Consider the following 16027-nt stretch of genomic DNA (forward strand, 5'->3'; position numbering starts at 1 on the left):
TTGACAAGAACAGAGTGTGGTCTGAGTCAAGTCCAAGATGAGACTCATTACTACTGGTGTCAGTATTGATTTATGTTTAGTGGGCACTATGCAGCTCCTAATTTCTCGATATTGTAAGTACCTGCACTGAGTGCAACCTGGCTTCAAAATTTGGATTGCACCATACAACTACGTCACTGATCTGAAAAGTAACATGCTGCTACATACTTGTTTAGTAGTTGTCATAGCCAGTACTCAGTATAAGATACATTCAACAGAACCTAACCCCATCATGATAAATGATGAAGGATTCTGTTTCAGTCTTGCATTACCTTTATATTTCAATCTCAATCGTATGATTACTTCTATGTAACTGATTCATCAGTACACAAATGGTTCTGCATGTAACAAGTCACACAGAGAGAAACATACTATTTCCCGTCACTTACCCAACTAAAAGAGAGCTATAAGATGTTGGAGGACTTATTGTTACCTGCACCAGGTGAAACATGTTACTAACAGTAACCTCCACTAGCCATTGTTAACATGTATCACTGCAGGTAGTAAACAGTGAAATCACACCCATCCGTGGCATGTGTTACTAAGCAGGACTAGACAAAGTAGTGGTCGATGGCATGAGCAGAGTCCAGTCAATGCTTGATGTCACCTGATGAATTACCTGATCACCACTTTGTCCAACACATGACAACAGGGATCCTGGGGAGCCGTTTGCAAGAGTTGACATAACTGTTTATCATAATTGTCTTCATGTGCAAATCCAGAGAAAGTTCTTTGCCTTTTAAAATCATTGTATTTTGACTTGCAAGTATTCACCATTGATAATGCTTCACTTATTCTGCCTGTTTGTAAACACAACCCACACTGTCACTAGGAGGCAATTTCTCTGCTTCCTTCCTTTCTTTATCTAAGAGCTTTGTTTGCTGACTAAGGACAACATTCTTCAGGCATACTTCATGATAGTCCTGGATATGGGTTTGTTATACTACCCATCTATTCAGATATCAGTTGATAACCACTTGCACAAACAGTGTGAATATCATAGTTTTGAAATGTCAATTACAACATGGAGACTGTTTCTGATCATGCCTCCCTACCACACTTAAACAAATACCCCTGACACTAAAGCCTGCTGGAATCTTGGAGTATGGTCTATGTACCCTATCCACAGCATCCTCTCCACTGTGTGTGTGTGTGTGTGTGTGTGTGTGTGTGTGTGTGTGTGTGTGTGTGTGTGTGTGTTTTTAACCACAACAGTGCTTTGAACAGCACATAATTTGTTTTCGCAGATCAACAGCCTGTTGTAGGAAAAAAAAGATCTAGTGATTCAAAGCCTAGGTGTTCACCAAGAAGAGAAACCTTAAGCATAAAAAAGAATCCAAAGGTGAGGAAATCTGGCATTCAAGCCCACTATCATCAGATTCTGGCACAGCTATGGGAGGCAACTCTGCATGGCCAATTGTTGTGCCCTGGATGACTGGGCCACCAGTGGCCCTGTAAGACAATGTAACAGTAGAGTTTTGACTCTGATAGAGCAATTGTCTTCCCCACAAATAGGACAGTCTAAAACATCTCCCTAGTCAGGTGTTGCTGGAGGTTCTGTGCTGAAGTAGGGTGTCGCATCTTTCACTAGTATTGTATGACAGACATCACAAACTTTGGAAGGTTTAAAGTTGGGCCCGCTGTGCACTGTCTTGGATGTGCACTCATTACAGAATATCTTTCCACAGTGGCGGCAGTGATGCTGCAACAGAAGACATAAGAACCAGAGTGAATGGGTGGGTGGGTGAGTCAGTCAGTGGAATACTGAGTGAGTGAGTGAGTGGGTGCATGGGGTGAACAAGTGAGCTAGAGTTCTTTAAACAATAATTTTTTCATATAAGCAACGAAATACAGAAGAAAGCCAGAAGTGATGGCAGGCATAATTATATCTTGATAAATGTAATTTTCTGAATAAAGTTGATATTTTACACTTATCCTGACTCATGCTAATTGCTTATCTCCACTTCCCTGGCAAAGGTAGTGGAACACCTGAAATCCCTTGAAGTTCCCTTCTAAAAAGAAGCGGACGTAAAATACACTCGCCCATGTGTAGCTTCCCTTTTCCCGTGCCTAGGTCATGTGACTGGCCATGCTTGTTACTCTCTCCTTGTTTATTGACAGACACGCGAATATAGCAATTAGTTGGCTGGGAGGGTTTTTGTCATGAGTCAGGATGAGTACAAAATATAAATTTTTCTCAGAAAATTACATCTTTTTCCTTATCCTGACTCATGCTAATTGCTTACAGAATCCGACGGAAATGGCAGTGAGTCAGGCCACACTGGATTCTGCTGGTTGTCAAAATTACGTCCAATAACTTCGCCCCCACCAAACGGGAACTTGTAACAGTGATAATATGGTCCTGCTCTTCTAATATTCATTGTAGATTCTGGGGGAATCACACCCAGTCGAACTTATCTTCAGCCAAAGGTTTCTCTAACTGGAATGCGTGACACCGAAAGAAACCAGTATCCTGCTAGTTTCTGATGCAACTAATTGTCGAGATATTGTAATCGAGACTAGTTGCGACCCTCCTTCATGTACAAGTATCTTCATTACAAGTACAGGGTCATAATCATTCATGTGCACGGACTTTCCAACATTATACTCTGCAGTGCATCTGGCTTCCACAAGTCACGTGATAAAACGAGTGAGTGAACTGTTAGTTGCTGAGCAACAATAAGAAGCCCAAACTGATGAATGCCAGAGATGTCCTCCGTGGCTATGTCTCGTAGATAGTGGTTGGCAAACACTGTGTTTGACTTCCAAAAGCAGCCCTCCATTATAGTTGATAGCGAGCAATTCCCATGTAGTGCTAGTGTAGAGGCCAAGGCTCTGCCTTCATGTGGGTTGCAGGCTCGCGGAGGTTCAAATCCTGCTGCTTTATTGGCTCTCAATATAACAGCTCTGATCCACAATGAGATCGTGTTGCAGGATACTTCCGTAAGTGTCTCAGTAGATACAGGGATAAACAGGAACTTGAAACAATGCCTTCTGAACTTGGTACGTGCGATGTATATCTTCAATCCTCTGACTGGACACTTGTGAGATGTTGGAGTACAATGTTTAGCTCGCATGCTGGAGTTCTAAATCTACGTTGTTGATCTTCCAACTTGAAAGAGCGTAATAAAGCAAGTAGCTCAGGTACTTTAGTCAGCTTGGTCCCTGTTTCCATGGTGATGACTCAGCTGAGAGCTGCCAAGTATGTAGATAATGTAGAGCCTCTGAAATATCATAGGTGACATAAATCAACTGAGACTAAGTCTCAGTTGACAAAATGTGTGCTATATCAAGATACAATAATCACGAATAAACAAATTGTGATATATATACATAAACCAAATACCGCATTTGACATAAATATAGTTAAAGGATCAAAATAATTGAAAAACTTATCGCTGTAGAGGAGACTCCAGGTAACCCCAGCCGCCCTCGTCGGGCGATAAGGAGAGAGTGATAAGCATGGCCGGTCACATGACCTAGGTGCGGGAAAAGGGAGGCTACACATGGGTGAGTGTATTTTACATCTACTTCCTTTTAGAAGGGAACTTCAAGGGATTTCAGGTGTTCCACTACCTTCGCCAGGGAAGTGGAGACAAGCAATTACCATGAGTCAGGATAAGGAAAACTTTAAAAACTTCATTATGCCTAAGAATGACCCAGGATGTAGGTCCAGGTACATGTCACCCTCTTTTGAGAATGTGCTTTTTTCCAAGCATCCAAACAAAATGTAATTTTCTGAATTAAATTGATGTTTTACACTTATCTCATGCTTATTATGCTTATATCCTCACTCTATGCGAAAATAATGGAACACTTGAAATTCCTTGTGGAACCGTTAGTTGTTGTGCAACACCAAATGGCCCAGACTGGTGAATGCCACTGATGTCCTCCATAGCGATGTCCCGTAGCTAGTGACTGGCAAACACTGTATTCAGTTTCCAAAAGCAGCCCTCCATTATAGTTAATAATGAGCAGTTTCAATATAGAGCAAGTGTTGACACCAAGGCTCTCACTTTGTGTGGACTGGAAGCTCCCAGAGGCCAGAGTCCTGCTACTTCGTAGGCCCTCACAATAATGGCTCTCATCCATATTGAGATAACGTTGTGGGATACCACTGAGGTGTCTCAGCATATATTGGGATGAACAGATGCTTGAAACATTGTCTCCTTGTCTTAGTACATTGGAGATATATTTTGTATTCAATGCTCTGACTGGGTGTAATGATAAATCCTGTGTATCATGTGGCCTGAAGACTTAAGATAATGCAGGAATGTGGAATTGTCTGTCCAGTTGTCCAGGAAGTTGATTTTTGGCAATAAAATCTCATCTCAGTCCTAGATGTACAATCTCACGATGACTGGTGTCAAATCGTGTGCAATCAAAATCCAGAGCATGTAGTTATGCCATACAGTAACCTGCTGCTGTTGCTAGGGAGAATAAGAACAGTGTTTTCGGTGTCAACAATTCAAGCTATGTCCAGTCTAGTAGACATCACTCATGAGGTGTTGTAGTACAAAATTCAAGTCCCAATCTGGAGCCTTAATCTGCGGTGCTTTTTGGGTCTTTTTTTTTCATTAGCACATTTTTAATTTCATGTTGGTTGTTTCTTCAAAACTTTCTTATCAGATTTTGGGTATTCCTGCAATCATAGAAAAGATGTTTAAGTCTTTCTGGTTCCTCAGAACAAAAAAAAAGAAAAAAAAAAAGAAGAAAAAAAAGCAGTGGATGTTGTCAGATATCCCTATATTGTAAAGAAACGTTTGTGTTGTTAAGATGTGATGAAGTATTTTGTACTGAAAATTTCTTGTCTGAAGTTAAATGATTCTAATGCTTTATCTATAAATTCCATTTAGTAGTATCTAATGCTTTTTCAAAGTCGACATATTTAATTCACAAAAGTTTGGCAGATCATATAAGATTCTCGTATTTTCTCCAATAAATCTCCCTTTCAAAAAAACTGTTTGGGTATTTATTTTGGGTATAATTTCTGGTAGTACTATTTTCATTCTATAGCGCTCACAGCAATCTTGTAATCTACATTCAATAGACTTACTGGTTGCCAATTTCTTTAGGGAAAGCATGTTATTACATCCAGCCATTGAAATTCTGACAGACTACCATTTTCAAAAGCATATTTGATTGATTTCCATAAAAAGATGCCTATATCCGTCCAAAAGAATTTATAGAATTCTGCAGTGAAGCCATCGGAGCCAGGACTTTTCCCATTTTGCATATGTTTTAAGGCTTGAGGACATTCATCTAGAGAAATATCTCCTTTACAAGTTTCTTGCTTTTCGAAAGTCAAGCTAATACTGATTCCACAAAAATGTCACTGTCTTTTTCCCATTGATATCATGTTTACTTGCATACAATATTTTAATAGAAGTGTACCATTTCTGCGTAGTTGGTCTTCCAGCTTGACCGAGCATAGTAAGGCAAATAGTTCAGGTACCTTAGTCAGCTAGATCCTGTTTTCATTGTGATAACCGAGCTGAATGTTGCCGATGTAGAATCCATTCTGTTGGGGATGGTTGTAGAGGCCATGACAGCATGTTGGCATGACGTTGCGTGCACCTGGGATGGGACAAGCCTTTATGTGGAGGTTCAAGTCACTGACGATGTAGAAGAGTTGAAAGGTTAGCTGTAGCAGTGTGGGAGATCATGTTGATCCTGCTAGTTGATGTAGAACGTTACTGTGTATGAACCATCAGTCGTTTGTTCCTAAATGCTGTCGACCAATGCCATACTGCGCTGGTTACAGCCCTCATCTGTACGTGGTTGATATGCTGAATGTGTTCATTGGTCAACCAGATGCCTGCTGCCACCTTGTTGTTCAGGTGAGCACCATAACCTTGTAGCAAGGAATTTACCTACAGATGGTTGTTGTAGACTGGCTCTAGTACATAGGTCCCTGCACAGATATTCAATTGGTGAGTCCACCATAGTTGATATGGTCTCAAGTTGCGATGCAATCCAACATGTTGTGGTGCTGAATCAGGAATCGTTGTAATGGGTGTAGTTGAAGACATCTTTGTCAGGTCAAATCCTGTGCAGATCTGAGCAGACTGAGTAGACATTGCCGCTGTCATAGCGGTAATGGAGAGAGAAGAACTTGTTTTATCATGGCTTGAATTCTGACCCACTGATCCTCTAATTCCGATCTCAGTAGATTCACAAGCCAGTTAAGTTACCAGCCTGATGATGAAGTCAACTGCAGTCTGAGTTGATTTGTCTCGTGATGTGCTTGAATGAAACCGTCCAGGTACAAGGCACTGCCAAGTCCTCGCTGATGTAGGTAGGTGACAATTGGCTTGGTGACCTGAGTAAATAGCCATGGGGCCGAAGATATTCCAGACAGTAGAACCATCCGTTGGTAGTGCTGATCATTGAATAGGAAGCACAAATATTTCCTGGAGTCTGGATGTATCAGAATGTGCCAGTAGGCATCTTCTAGATCGATGCCGGCCAGATAATCTGCTAGACAGATGAGGTGCCACAGTTGTGGTTGATATAAGTTGCATATAAGTTGAAACTTTTCCTTGGAGTTTTTCTTGAGTACCAGAAAAATTGGGGAGTAGAATCCTGGTGTTAGTTGATCCAGGTGTAGTTTTTCGACTGCACCTTTCTCTGAAAGAAATGATATGGCGTGTTTGTCTCGTTGATCACTGGCATACCCGAAGAGGGTCTCTTGTGAGCGGTGGCGTTGCCTGTAGTGGGATCTTGTAGCCGTCTCATAGGATGCTCACGACGTAATCGTTGTTGAGAAGTCCCCAATTCCTCCGCTGTGGACGTCCATCCACTCGTGAAGTTGTAGGGGAACGGCTGGGGGTGGAAGGCTCCAGTTGTTCGGAATCTGATCTTCAGGTCTTTCCTCCTTAAGCGCTCCTGGCAGCATGTCCTGTTCCATGGGAACATATGTTTACTCTGGTTGAGAGACGAAATGAGCCCTTGCTGTCGTGAGTGTTGTACTTCTTGTCTGTCATGCTCAGACCCCCGAAGAACTTCAGAAGACTTGAAGTAGTGTTGAGAAGTCTGCATGAGGACAGTAGTCAAAATGTCAACTGACTTTATCATCATTACTTCCCTGGAGTCCCGAATAACGCATTTAGTGACGTCCTCAATTCTGCTGTCGAATATCATAGATGCTGACCTGGGAGCTCTATACAAGGGTTTAGTAAAGCTTTCGCCCAAGATGACGCTGATAGTAGACTGTGTTGGCAAAGTAAATTTAATCCCACAGATGTCGAGACTAGATACTCTGAAATGAATTGTTGATCCTTCTTCGGGGTGATAAGTGCAAAGAGGATCATATTTTCTTCTTCATTCTCCGGGTAGTTGAACTTGGAGATGAGAGCCTCATTGAATACCCTGCATAAGGGCTCCATATGATGAAGTGGGAATCAACAAGCGCTGAATGACGGGATGTATTATTGCTGATACTTAGTCGCCGTCTGAAAGGCTGTAGACAAAAGTTTTTAGGGATTGTAGATATCGGTGCAATCGGCATAATCGTCAAAGCACGTCGATTTCCTCGTTTTTCATCATATGGGTATAAGCCTCATTGGAGTCCTTGATTTGTGATCCACAATGTACTCTCAGAGTCTGAGAAGAGGGATTCTTCTGTGAGTGCATGTGTGAGCGGGAAACGATGTCCATGCAGCAAGTGTCATCATGGTCTTCCTGTCTATATGTATCCCTGGAAGGACTACCATTCCATGAAAGCCTTCGCTCTCTTCTACGTGAGTCCATATCTTAAAAAGACAACGATCAATGACAGCGACTCCGACGAATGGGTGATGTAGACAGTGTACGCTTATGGCTGTAGTGGGATCTATGTGTGTGAGCACTCGGTGAGTCGATGGAAGGAATATCATCCATACTGCAATGTAATGATACAGCCAATAGCGATGATTTCTAAGAATGGAAGTGTGCGTGCAATGCCTCTTCTTCATCCGATGAACCTATTGCAACCGATAAGCCATCATGCTGGGCAACTGTCGCTGTATCTGCTGATTGGTGTTTCCATTCCTCTTCAAAATGGCAATCCATAAGTTCATCATATGAGTGGTGAATAGTTGCATGAAGAGGCTAGTGTCCAGTGACCGCGGTACTTAGAAGCATCTGACATGTTGAGAGCAGACATTGTAGGCTCGCTGAAGAATGAAGCGTAGTAGACGATGTAGTTGATGAAGGTCTAGTAGATGCTGCTCGTTGATCCTGTGTGATGACAATCTGTACCTCAGGAAGTAGTAGTGGAGGTTCGTCGTAGATTCGTCTTGGACGTTCGTCAGGTGGGTCAATCTCATCGCTGAAAGACTTCAGAGAGTAGTCAGGGAGTGTTGTTTCAGTGCAGGTCTAATATTTGAAGACTTAGTCTTTGACACGACTTAAACTTCTTAGTTTGATATGATCTCATTTCTGACGATGTTCTCTTCTGAGATCTGGACGATCATTCACTGGTATCTCAACCAGGCCCAAGGGTATGTCTGCCTGATCACTAAAATGAATGTCAGCTGTTAACAACATGTGGTTACAAGATGCAGAATAAACCAACTTACACATGACTAGCGAGAGCCTACATCGTTTGTCCTTCGCACACCTTTGAACAGAATATTAATTTACGCTAGGAACACAATTTCATCAACTTAGTCATGTGACCATATTGGCAGGAATGGGAGGCCTTTGGTGGGTGAGTGTGTTGTAGGTCCACTTCAATTAGCAAGGAACTTCAAGGGACTTCAAGTGTTCCACTATCTTTGCATAGAGTGAGGAGATAAGTATAATAAGCATGAGTCAGCATAAGGAAAAATCATGTGTTTACCTTCCTGCGGGTGACACTGAAATTCTGTTTACAGTTATTGCAATCTTCCACATCTTCTTCATGCTGCCACCTCACTTCATTCTCCGCCTGCCGAATCTTCTCAAGCTGAATCTGAGAATATATGTAATAAAACTCATTGAGGGAAGAAACACGATGCAGCTGACACACTGACAGAGCTGTAGTGAACTGAGACATGTTTTCGATGCAACAGAAGATGATGGTATCAAATACCCTGTAAGTCAGATGTACTGAGGATGTTAATATGAGTTCACCAGTTGTCTGACTGGCACATGCGTCTGTTGTGTGGCTAGTAACAAATGATGAATGGAGGGCACCAACCTGCAGAGACTGTGAGAGTTTTACAAAGTCTCTCTGCACTGCTTCACTGTTGTCCAGGTCGACCTGCAGAGACTGCACCTTCCCCTTCAAGCAGTGCAGCTCCTCCTCCAGCTTCACCTGCAACAACACATCATCACATGATGTTCAAGTTTGTACTAGTCTGGCCAGAAGCCAAACTCAGAGGTGTGAACCTCAAACAGGAACAGTTAGGAGTAGCTGTCACCCAGTGGAACTGGTGACAAAAATAAATTTAATTCAAATGGGTGACAAGGACAATGAGCTTGTTAAGAAACTGGCACTGTTTCAAAATTTAAATTTGAACACAATTTTACCAAAGGAAAAGTTATTCCTTCACTGGATTCAGACAGTTAAACCAGATTTGAACTTTTGTGGCCACAGCAATCTGTTTGTGAATGAAGGCTAATAAGAGTTATCTACCTTAGATCGCTCATGCTCCTCCACCCTTTGCTGCAGTGCATTGATGAGCTGTCTCGACTTGGCCTGCACACTCTTTAGTGATTGCTCTGCCTCACGGAGTTTAGTCTCTGACTCTGCCCGCACGGATGACTCTCTCTCTAATTCTGACTGCACACTCTCATGACAAGCTGGAGACAAGCAGACATGGCTTCTACAGTACAAAGGTAGGAGAGCTTAGAATCTAAAGAATCTGAAAACTAAAATAATAATCTTAGAGGTTTACCACTAAGGTAAAATCTACTGTATGGTATTGACAAATCACAGTGAACCTTGAGTTAGAAACCACAATCAAGTCTTTCTGGCACAAACATGGGACCACGCTGGACTGGGCCATTGTGTCTGCAGAGACACAAAGAATTCGTTCAGTGAAACAAAGTAGATACCTTCATGATCAGAGATTGGAGGCCTACATGTTCCCAGTGAACCAGCAGTAGAGACCTACCTGTGACAAATGGACCATCAGTGGACACCTACCTGCAGCCAGTCGACCAACTGTGGAGATATACCAGTGGACCAGCAGTGGATATCTACCTTTGGCCAGTAGACCAGCAGTAGAGACCTACCTGTGGACAGGCAGTAGGCACCTATGGTACCTGTGGCCTGTAGACCGGCAGTGAAGATCTACCTGTAGCCTGTGGACAGGCTGTAGAGGCCTATCTGTGCCCAGTGCACCAGCAGTGGAGACCTAACTGGGGCAGTGGATCTGAGGTTATGACCTACAAGCGGTCAGTGGACCATAAGTAAGGCAAGGCAAGGCAAGGCAATCGTTTATTGTATTTTAGGCCACCAGCCCTTATACAAGAGAGTTGCATACAGTGTTGTGATACATGTTGTAGGTATACACATTAGGACATGGCTAATTGTATGTGCTCGTTATGACGAATAAATGCATACTTAACATAGAGAGCTGGGTTACGATGGGTGGATTCATTATTAGTTGTTAATATACTAGTAAAGGCTGTCAATGATGGTTTCCATAGATAATATTCTGGGATATAGTTGCAAAGTAAATCTTCACAAAACGGACAATCAAAAGTAAAATGTACTTCATCTTCAACTGAGGAATTGCATAAAGGGCAAATTCTTTCAGATTTTGGGATTTTACCATTAGGTCCAACAAGCCTACGTTCTAGAGTGATATGCCACTCCTGATAGAACATATTTACCGCTCGATCACGAAATTCTTTCAACAACATAAAGACATCCCCCAACAGCCTGGCTTATTCATACCAAACCATACCCATGAGAAAACTGATTTCTTATATGTGATGCCCAAGATGTTTTACCCATATTATCTAGATGAACCATTATATTATACGATATTTTGGTAGACAACTTTCAGGCATTATCAGAATTTTAAACCAGTATTTAAGGCATCGTATTTGTGAATTAATATACATTGGGTGTCTCCCCAATTCACCATAAACCATACAATTTGGAGTGGCGGGCCCAACACCTAGAGATTTTTTGCAGGCCATACGGTGTAGTCTCTCCAAGTATTCGTAGCGTTGAAATCCCCACACTTCCAATCCAAATAATAAAATGGGTTGTACCTGGGCATCAAATAGTTTGAAAAATATATTTGGAGTAAATATTCCACATTCCTGGGAAATAGATAAAATTGAAATCGTAGCTTTCTTTGCATGTCGAACCAAGCTATTGACACATTGTAAATTCATCATGAGCGAAAAGATTATTCCCAGATATTTATATTGATTGACAACAGCAACAGGTTTTCTGTGGAAAAAACATTTCTCCATGGATGCTACAGCACCACCCCTTCTAAATATGACTATGTTAGTTTTGTCTAAATTAACAGATAGTTTCCAGTTTGCAAAGTAGTGACCTACACGTGGCCAGTGGACCACAAGTAATGGCCTACGAGTGGCCATTGGACCAGAAGTAATGACCTACAAGTGGCCAGTGGACAAGAAGTAATGGCCTGCAAGTAGTCAGTGGACAAGAAGTAATGGCCTGCAAGTGGCCAGTGGACAAGAAGTAATGGCCTACAAGTGTCCCTTGGACCATAAGTAGTGATCTACAAGTGGCCAGTGGACAAGAAGTAATAGCCTGCAAGTGGCCAGTGGACAAGAAGTAATGGCCTACAAGTGGCCAGTGGACATGAAGTAAAGACTTGACATGAGAGATTGTCCATTTACCCACCAAGTTTCTCTTGCAGGGTGCTGAGTTCCTGACTGAGTGTCTCCTCAATGGTGTTCTTCTCTTGCTGCTCTGAAACCACCTGGTCCTTCAGGAACATGATCTCACTCCTCAGTGTCTCCTCAATGTGCTCCTTAGCCACCTTGGCTGAGATAATCTCTTCTCGGTACTTCAGCAGCAACAGCTGCATGTCCTGCAACATGAACAGCACAAAACAGTTAACAGTTACCCCAGAGACATCATTGAGTTTTCTTTTGAGGAAAAATCCATAGTGCCTAAAACAATAGATTACAGAACTATTTGAAAACAAACATGATGATTTTGTTTCTGATAAACGAATGACTGTAATTTGGGCAAAGTGAGGATTCTCAATCAGCCCTCAGATTCGAGTAGTCAAGGGAGATATGCCATGGTGCTGATGGTTCTGGGTTAGGAATGTCTCACCTCCATGTTATTAGGCAGGTTGATGTCCTCGTTCTGCAGCTGCTGGGCTGTCTTTGAATGTTTCCCAACAAGGCTGTCATTTTCTTCTTGAATATGCTTTATCTGAAGCACAAGGGCAAAATCATGACAAACACATCCTAGATAAAGTCTATTCCTCCCATCATGTTGCACTATGACAATAATACACTGTCCTGAGAGGATATCATTATGGTCCAAGAGACAGCTCAGTACACTGTCTTGTGAAGTTATCACTATGGCTAAAGAGACAGCTCAGTAAACTGTCCTGAGAGGATATCACTATGGTCCACCAGACTGATCAATACACCATCCTGAGAGGATATCTCTATGGTCCAAGAGACTGATCAATACACTGTCCTGAGAGGATATCACTGCTCAATGCACTGTCTTGAGAGGATATCACTATAGTCCAAGAGACTGCTCAATACACTGTCCTGAGAGGATATCACAATGGTCCAAGAGACTGCTCAATACACTGTCTTGTGAGGATATCATTATGGTCCAAGAGACTGCTCAATACACTGTCTTGTGAGGATATCACTATGGTCCAAGAGACTGCTCAATACACTGTCTTGTGAGGATATCACTATGGTCCAAGAGACTGCTCAATACACTGTCTTGTGAGAATATCACTATGGTCCAAGAGACTGCTCAATACACTGTCTTGTGAGGATATCACTATGGTCCAAGAGACTGCTCAATACACTGTCTTGTGAGGATATCACTATGGTCCAAGAGACTGCTCAATACACTGTCTTGTGAGGATATCACTATGGTCCAAGAGACTGCTCAATACACTGTCTTGTGAGGATATCATTATGGTCCAAGAGACTGCTCAATACACTGTCTTGTGAGGATATCACTATGGTCCAAGAGACTGCTCAATACACTGTCTTGGGGGGATATCACTATAGAGTGAGAGACTGCTGATTAAACTGTCCTGTGAGGCCTTCACTCTTAACCAGTAGATTCCATAAATAAGACAAAGTCACTATACAGTCTTGTTCCACTTATATTGATGCAAATAACACTGAATCTGGACCAGGCACATCACCAGGTGCCACCATGACTGGTCATCTACAGACAGCCAATCAACCAGGTTGGACAGTGTTGCTACCTAAGCACCCTTACTGTGATACTTGGGAAATGTTCTGTACAAGAGTCTGAAAGTGATCATCATCAGTACTGAAAAGTACCTAGAACGGACACATTATAATGCTAGGTCAAAGGTCAAACAGATCATCCTTACCTCTTTCTGTATTTCCTCCCTTGACTCTGTGAGTGATTTCTGCAGACAAAAGATACCAGCTGATAATAAACTGTAACTGTATAGGATCATGTCACAGGATGCCATATTTCAATGTTTTTATACTCAAATACAACATGCACAAAAGTTCATCTTGCATAAACCAGTGCAAACATTGTAGGTTTCATAAATAAGAAACGAGTGGCCCAACTGCATGTCATAACATGATTGGTTGCTGGTTTATTGCCTGCTTAAACAGCTATATATCTTCAGCCTGTAAATACACCAGTCTGGATCAAACAAACCAGTAATTGACCTTATGTTATATCCAATATTGATATATATTGGATAAATAGCTCATTGCACTGATCTAGTCACAGCATGAAAGTGGCAGGTGCTATTTGCCTAGCAACTGGTCCTGTAGCTTTGACTTTTACATGGCAGTTGCAGGTGATATTGCCTACCAACTGGTCCTGTAGTTGAAGCTGTGACTGGATGAACTGTTGCTTGCATTCCTTCAGGTACTTCTCACAGTCCTGCAGCTTGTTGTTTAAGCTGGAAATCTGGAAATAAGATCTATATGAAAACAGTCTGTGTGTGACACACATGATTAAAGTAGCATGTCTCTCTGTGAAATCTGTTAAAGTCACTAAACAAGTTTCAACTTACGGGGCATAAAGTCAAAATTACAGCAAGGGGGTGAGGTAACAGTCAATAATTAAAGGAGGTCTCAAACAAACAGGCTTTGTTTACTCAAACTCAGAAGAAGATATTTATTGTCAGCTTCCAGGACTAGACTGTAGAGGTTTTGAATTCTTTCAAGAATGTCCCCCTTGAGGTGCATATTGCATTAAAATGTCAATTTTAAAATGCCTACGATAGTCCAATATTTCAATAAATATTTTACAAAACATAAAACATGACCACGCTGTCTACCTCATACCTCACTTTCCATGCTGAATGTATCAGACAGAATGTGGGGAGGTGGGTGGTCGTACCCCTAGGAAGACATTGAGACATGAGCTTTTAACCCATCAGGAATGGTCAAACCCATGTGAGTATAACTCATACAAATGGCAGAGACAAGCCACCTAGAAATGGCTTGCTTGGTAACCGGAGGAAGAGCTCTCCCATCGCCATAACAGCAGAACAGATGCTTATCCATCCTGATAGCAGCAGTTTGTTTGATACAAGCTTTGAGAGTCTTACAGACACCTAAGATGTGAGCACGTTAAAGAGAGGTACCTGGCGAGGGCAGATGAAAGAAAGTGGGTAGCTCAATAGGCGCCATTATATTGTGGAAGACAGTCAGAGCAGGATCCGCAGAATGTCCCCTACCCGCCTGCCAGACATTACTGTCACAAGAAAGGCAGCCTTCCAAATGGAGTGAAAGAGATGACAGCTCAAAAAAAAAGAGTACAGGACAGCCAGTCATGAATGATTGACAAGTCCCACGGGGGACTTATCTGCTGGATGGTTGGACAGATCCTATCCATGCCTGCTAAAAAGCACTGCACAAGAGGGTGCAGCCACAAGAGAGCACTGTCGACAGGAATATGGAAGGTAGATATACAGCTGTGGAAAAGCCTCAGACAGTAGATGCCGCTAAACCAGCTTCTAACCGAGACAAGTCCCATGAAAACCTAATCCACCGGACAGTTTGATGGATCCTATCCATGCCTGCTAAAAAGCGCTGCACAAGAGGGTGCTGCCCCAAGAAAGCACTGTCGACAGGAATATGGAAGGCAGATATAGCTTTGGAAAAGATAGTAGACGTGGCTAAACCGGCTTCTAACTGAGGCTGTAAAAACTCCAGTATTTCAACTTGAGTTGGAGAAAAGGGAATCGAGATTCCCTCTGTCGACATACTTCAATGAACATAACAGGCCCATCTATCCTCATACTGAATGTTGTCGAATCCCCCTGCGAAACCAGAATTGTGTCTTCAATGGGTGCAGGAATTCTGGTTGCTTGGAAGCGATTTTGGACAGTGGTCAGACCACACATTGCATCCTGGGATTCCGGTGCGGCATGCTGTTCTGGGATAGTAGGTCCTGTCAAAAGGGTAATAGTACAGGAGGCGGAGCCAGAAACCAAATTTGAGCGGAGCACAGAGGTGCAAGGTGAACAAGCAGTTGAGCTGGTTGGGTGGCAAGCTGCTAGAGAACCTTGGGTTGAGGCGGGAATGTCCACAATACCCTGCCTGTGCAATTGAGTTGCAAAGCATCTGGGGCGATTGTCCTTGGATCTGGTATCCGATAGCAAAACACCGGAATCTGGTCCATCTATCCAGAGGCAAACAGATCCACCTGGAACAACCGGAACAACAGGGAGATAGTTCCAAATATCAGCCGATGGAGCATCCACTCACGTCAAGAGGACGTGACTGCTCAAACGTTGTTCACTCCTGGGAGATAAACAGGCATTGGTTGCACAAAAGTAGAAACTGACAGGTCTCGAGCAGAAAAGATGGAGATACC

The 16027-nt window shown here is 42.5% G+C and overlaps 1 protein-coding gene across 1 annotated transcript in view; it reads right to left on the reverse strand.

The window, feature by feature from the left end:
* Positions 1 to 895: 895 nt before the first annotated feature.
* LOC137296076 (rab GTPase-binding effector protein 1-like) overlaps positions 896 to 16027 on the reverse strand; it is a 31585-nt gene continuing 16453 nt past the window's right edge. Inside the window, exons 15-22 of the mRNA XM_067827741.1 lie at positions 14012 to 14110; positions 13551 to 13589; positions 12284 to 12385; positions 11843 to 12032; positions 9641 to 9807; positions 9203 to 9319; positions 8864 to 8974; positions 896 to 1741 (exon numbers count right to left, since the gene is read on the reverse strand). Coding sequence (XP_067683842.1) covers positions 1574 to 1741; positions 8864 to 8974; positions 9203 to 9319; positions 9641 to 9807; positions 11843 to 12032; positions 12284 to 12385; positions 13551 to 13589; positions 14012 to 14110 — 993 coding nt within the window. The 3' untranslated portion in view covers positions 896 to 1573. The remainder of the gene's footprint in view (positions 1742 to 8863; positions 8975 to 9202; positions 9320 to 9640; positions 9808 to 11842; positions 12033 to 12283; positions 12386 to 13550; positions 13590 to 14011; positions 14111 to 16027) is intronic.

Source organism: Haliotis asinina, chromosome 1 (assembly GCF_037392515.1).
Source record: "Haliotis asinina isolate JCU_RB_2024 chromosome 1, JCU_Hal_asi_v2, whole genome shotgun sequence".
Taxonomy (NCBI): domain Eukaryota; kingdom Metazoa; phylum Mollusca; class Gastropoda; order Lepetellida; family Haliotidae; genus Haliotis; species Haliotis asinina.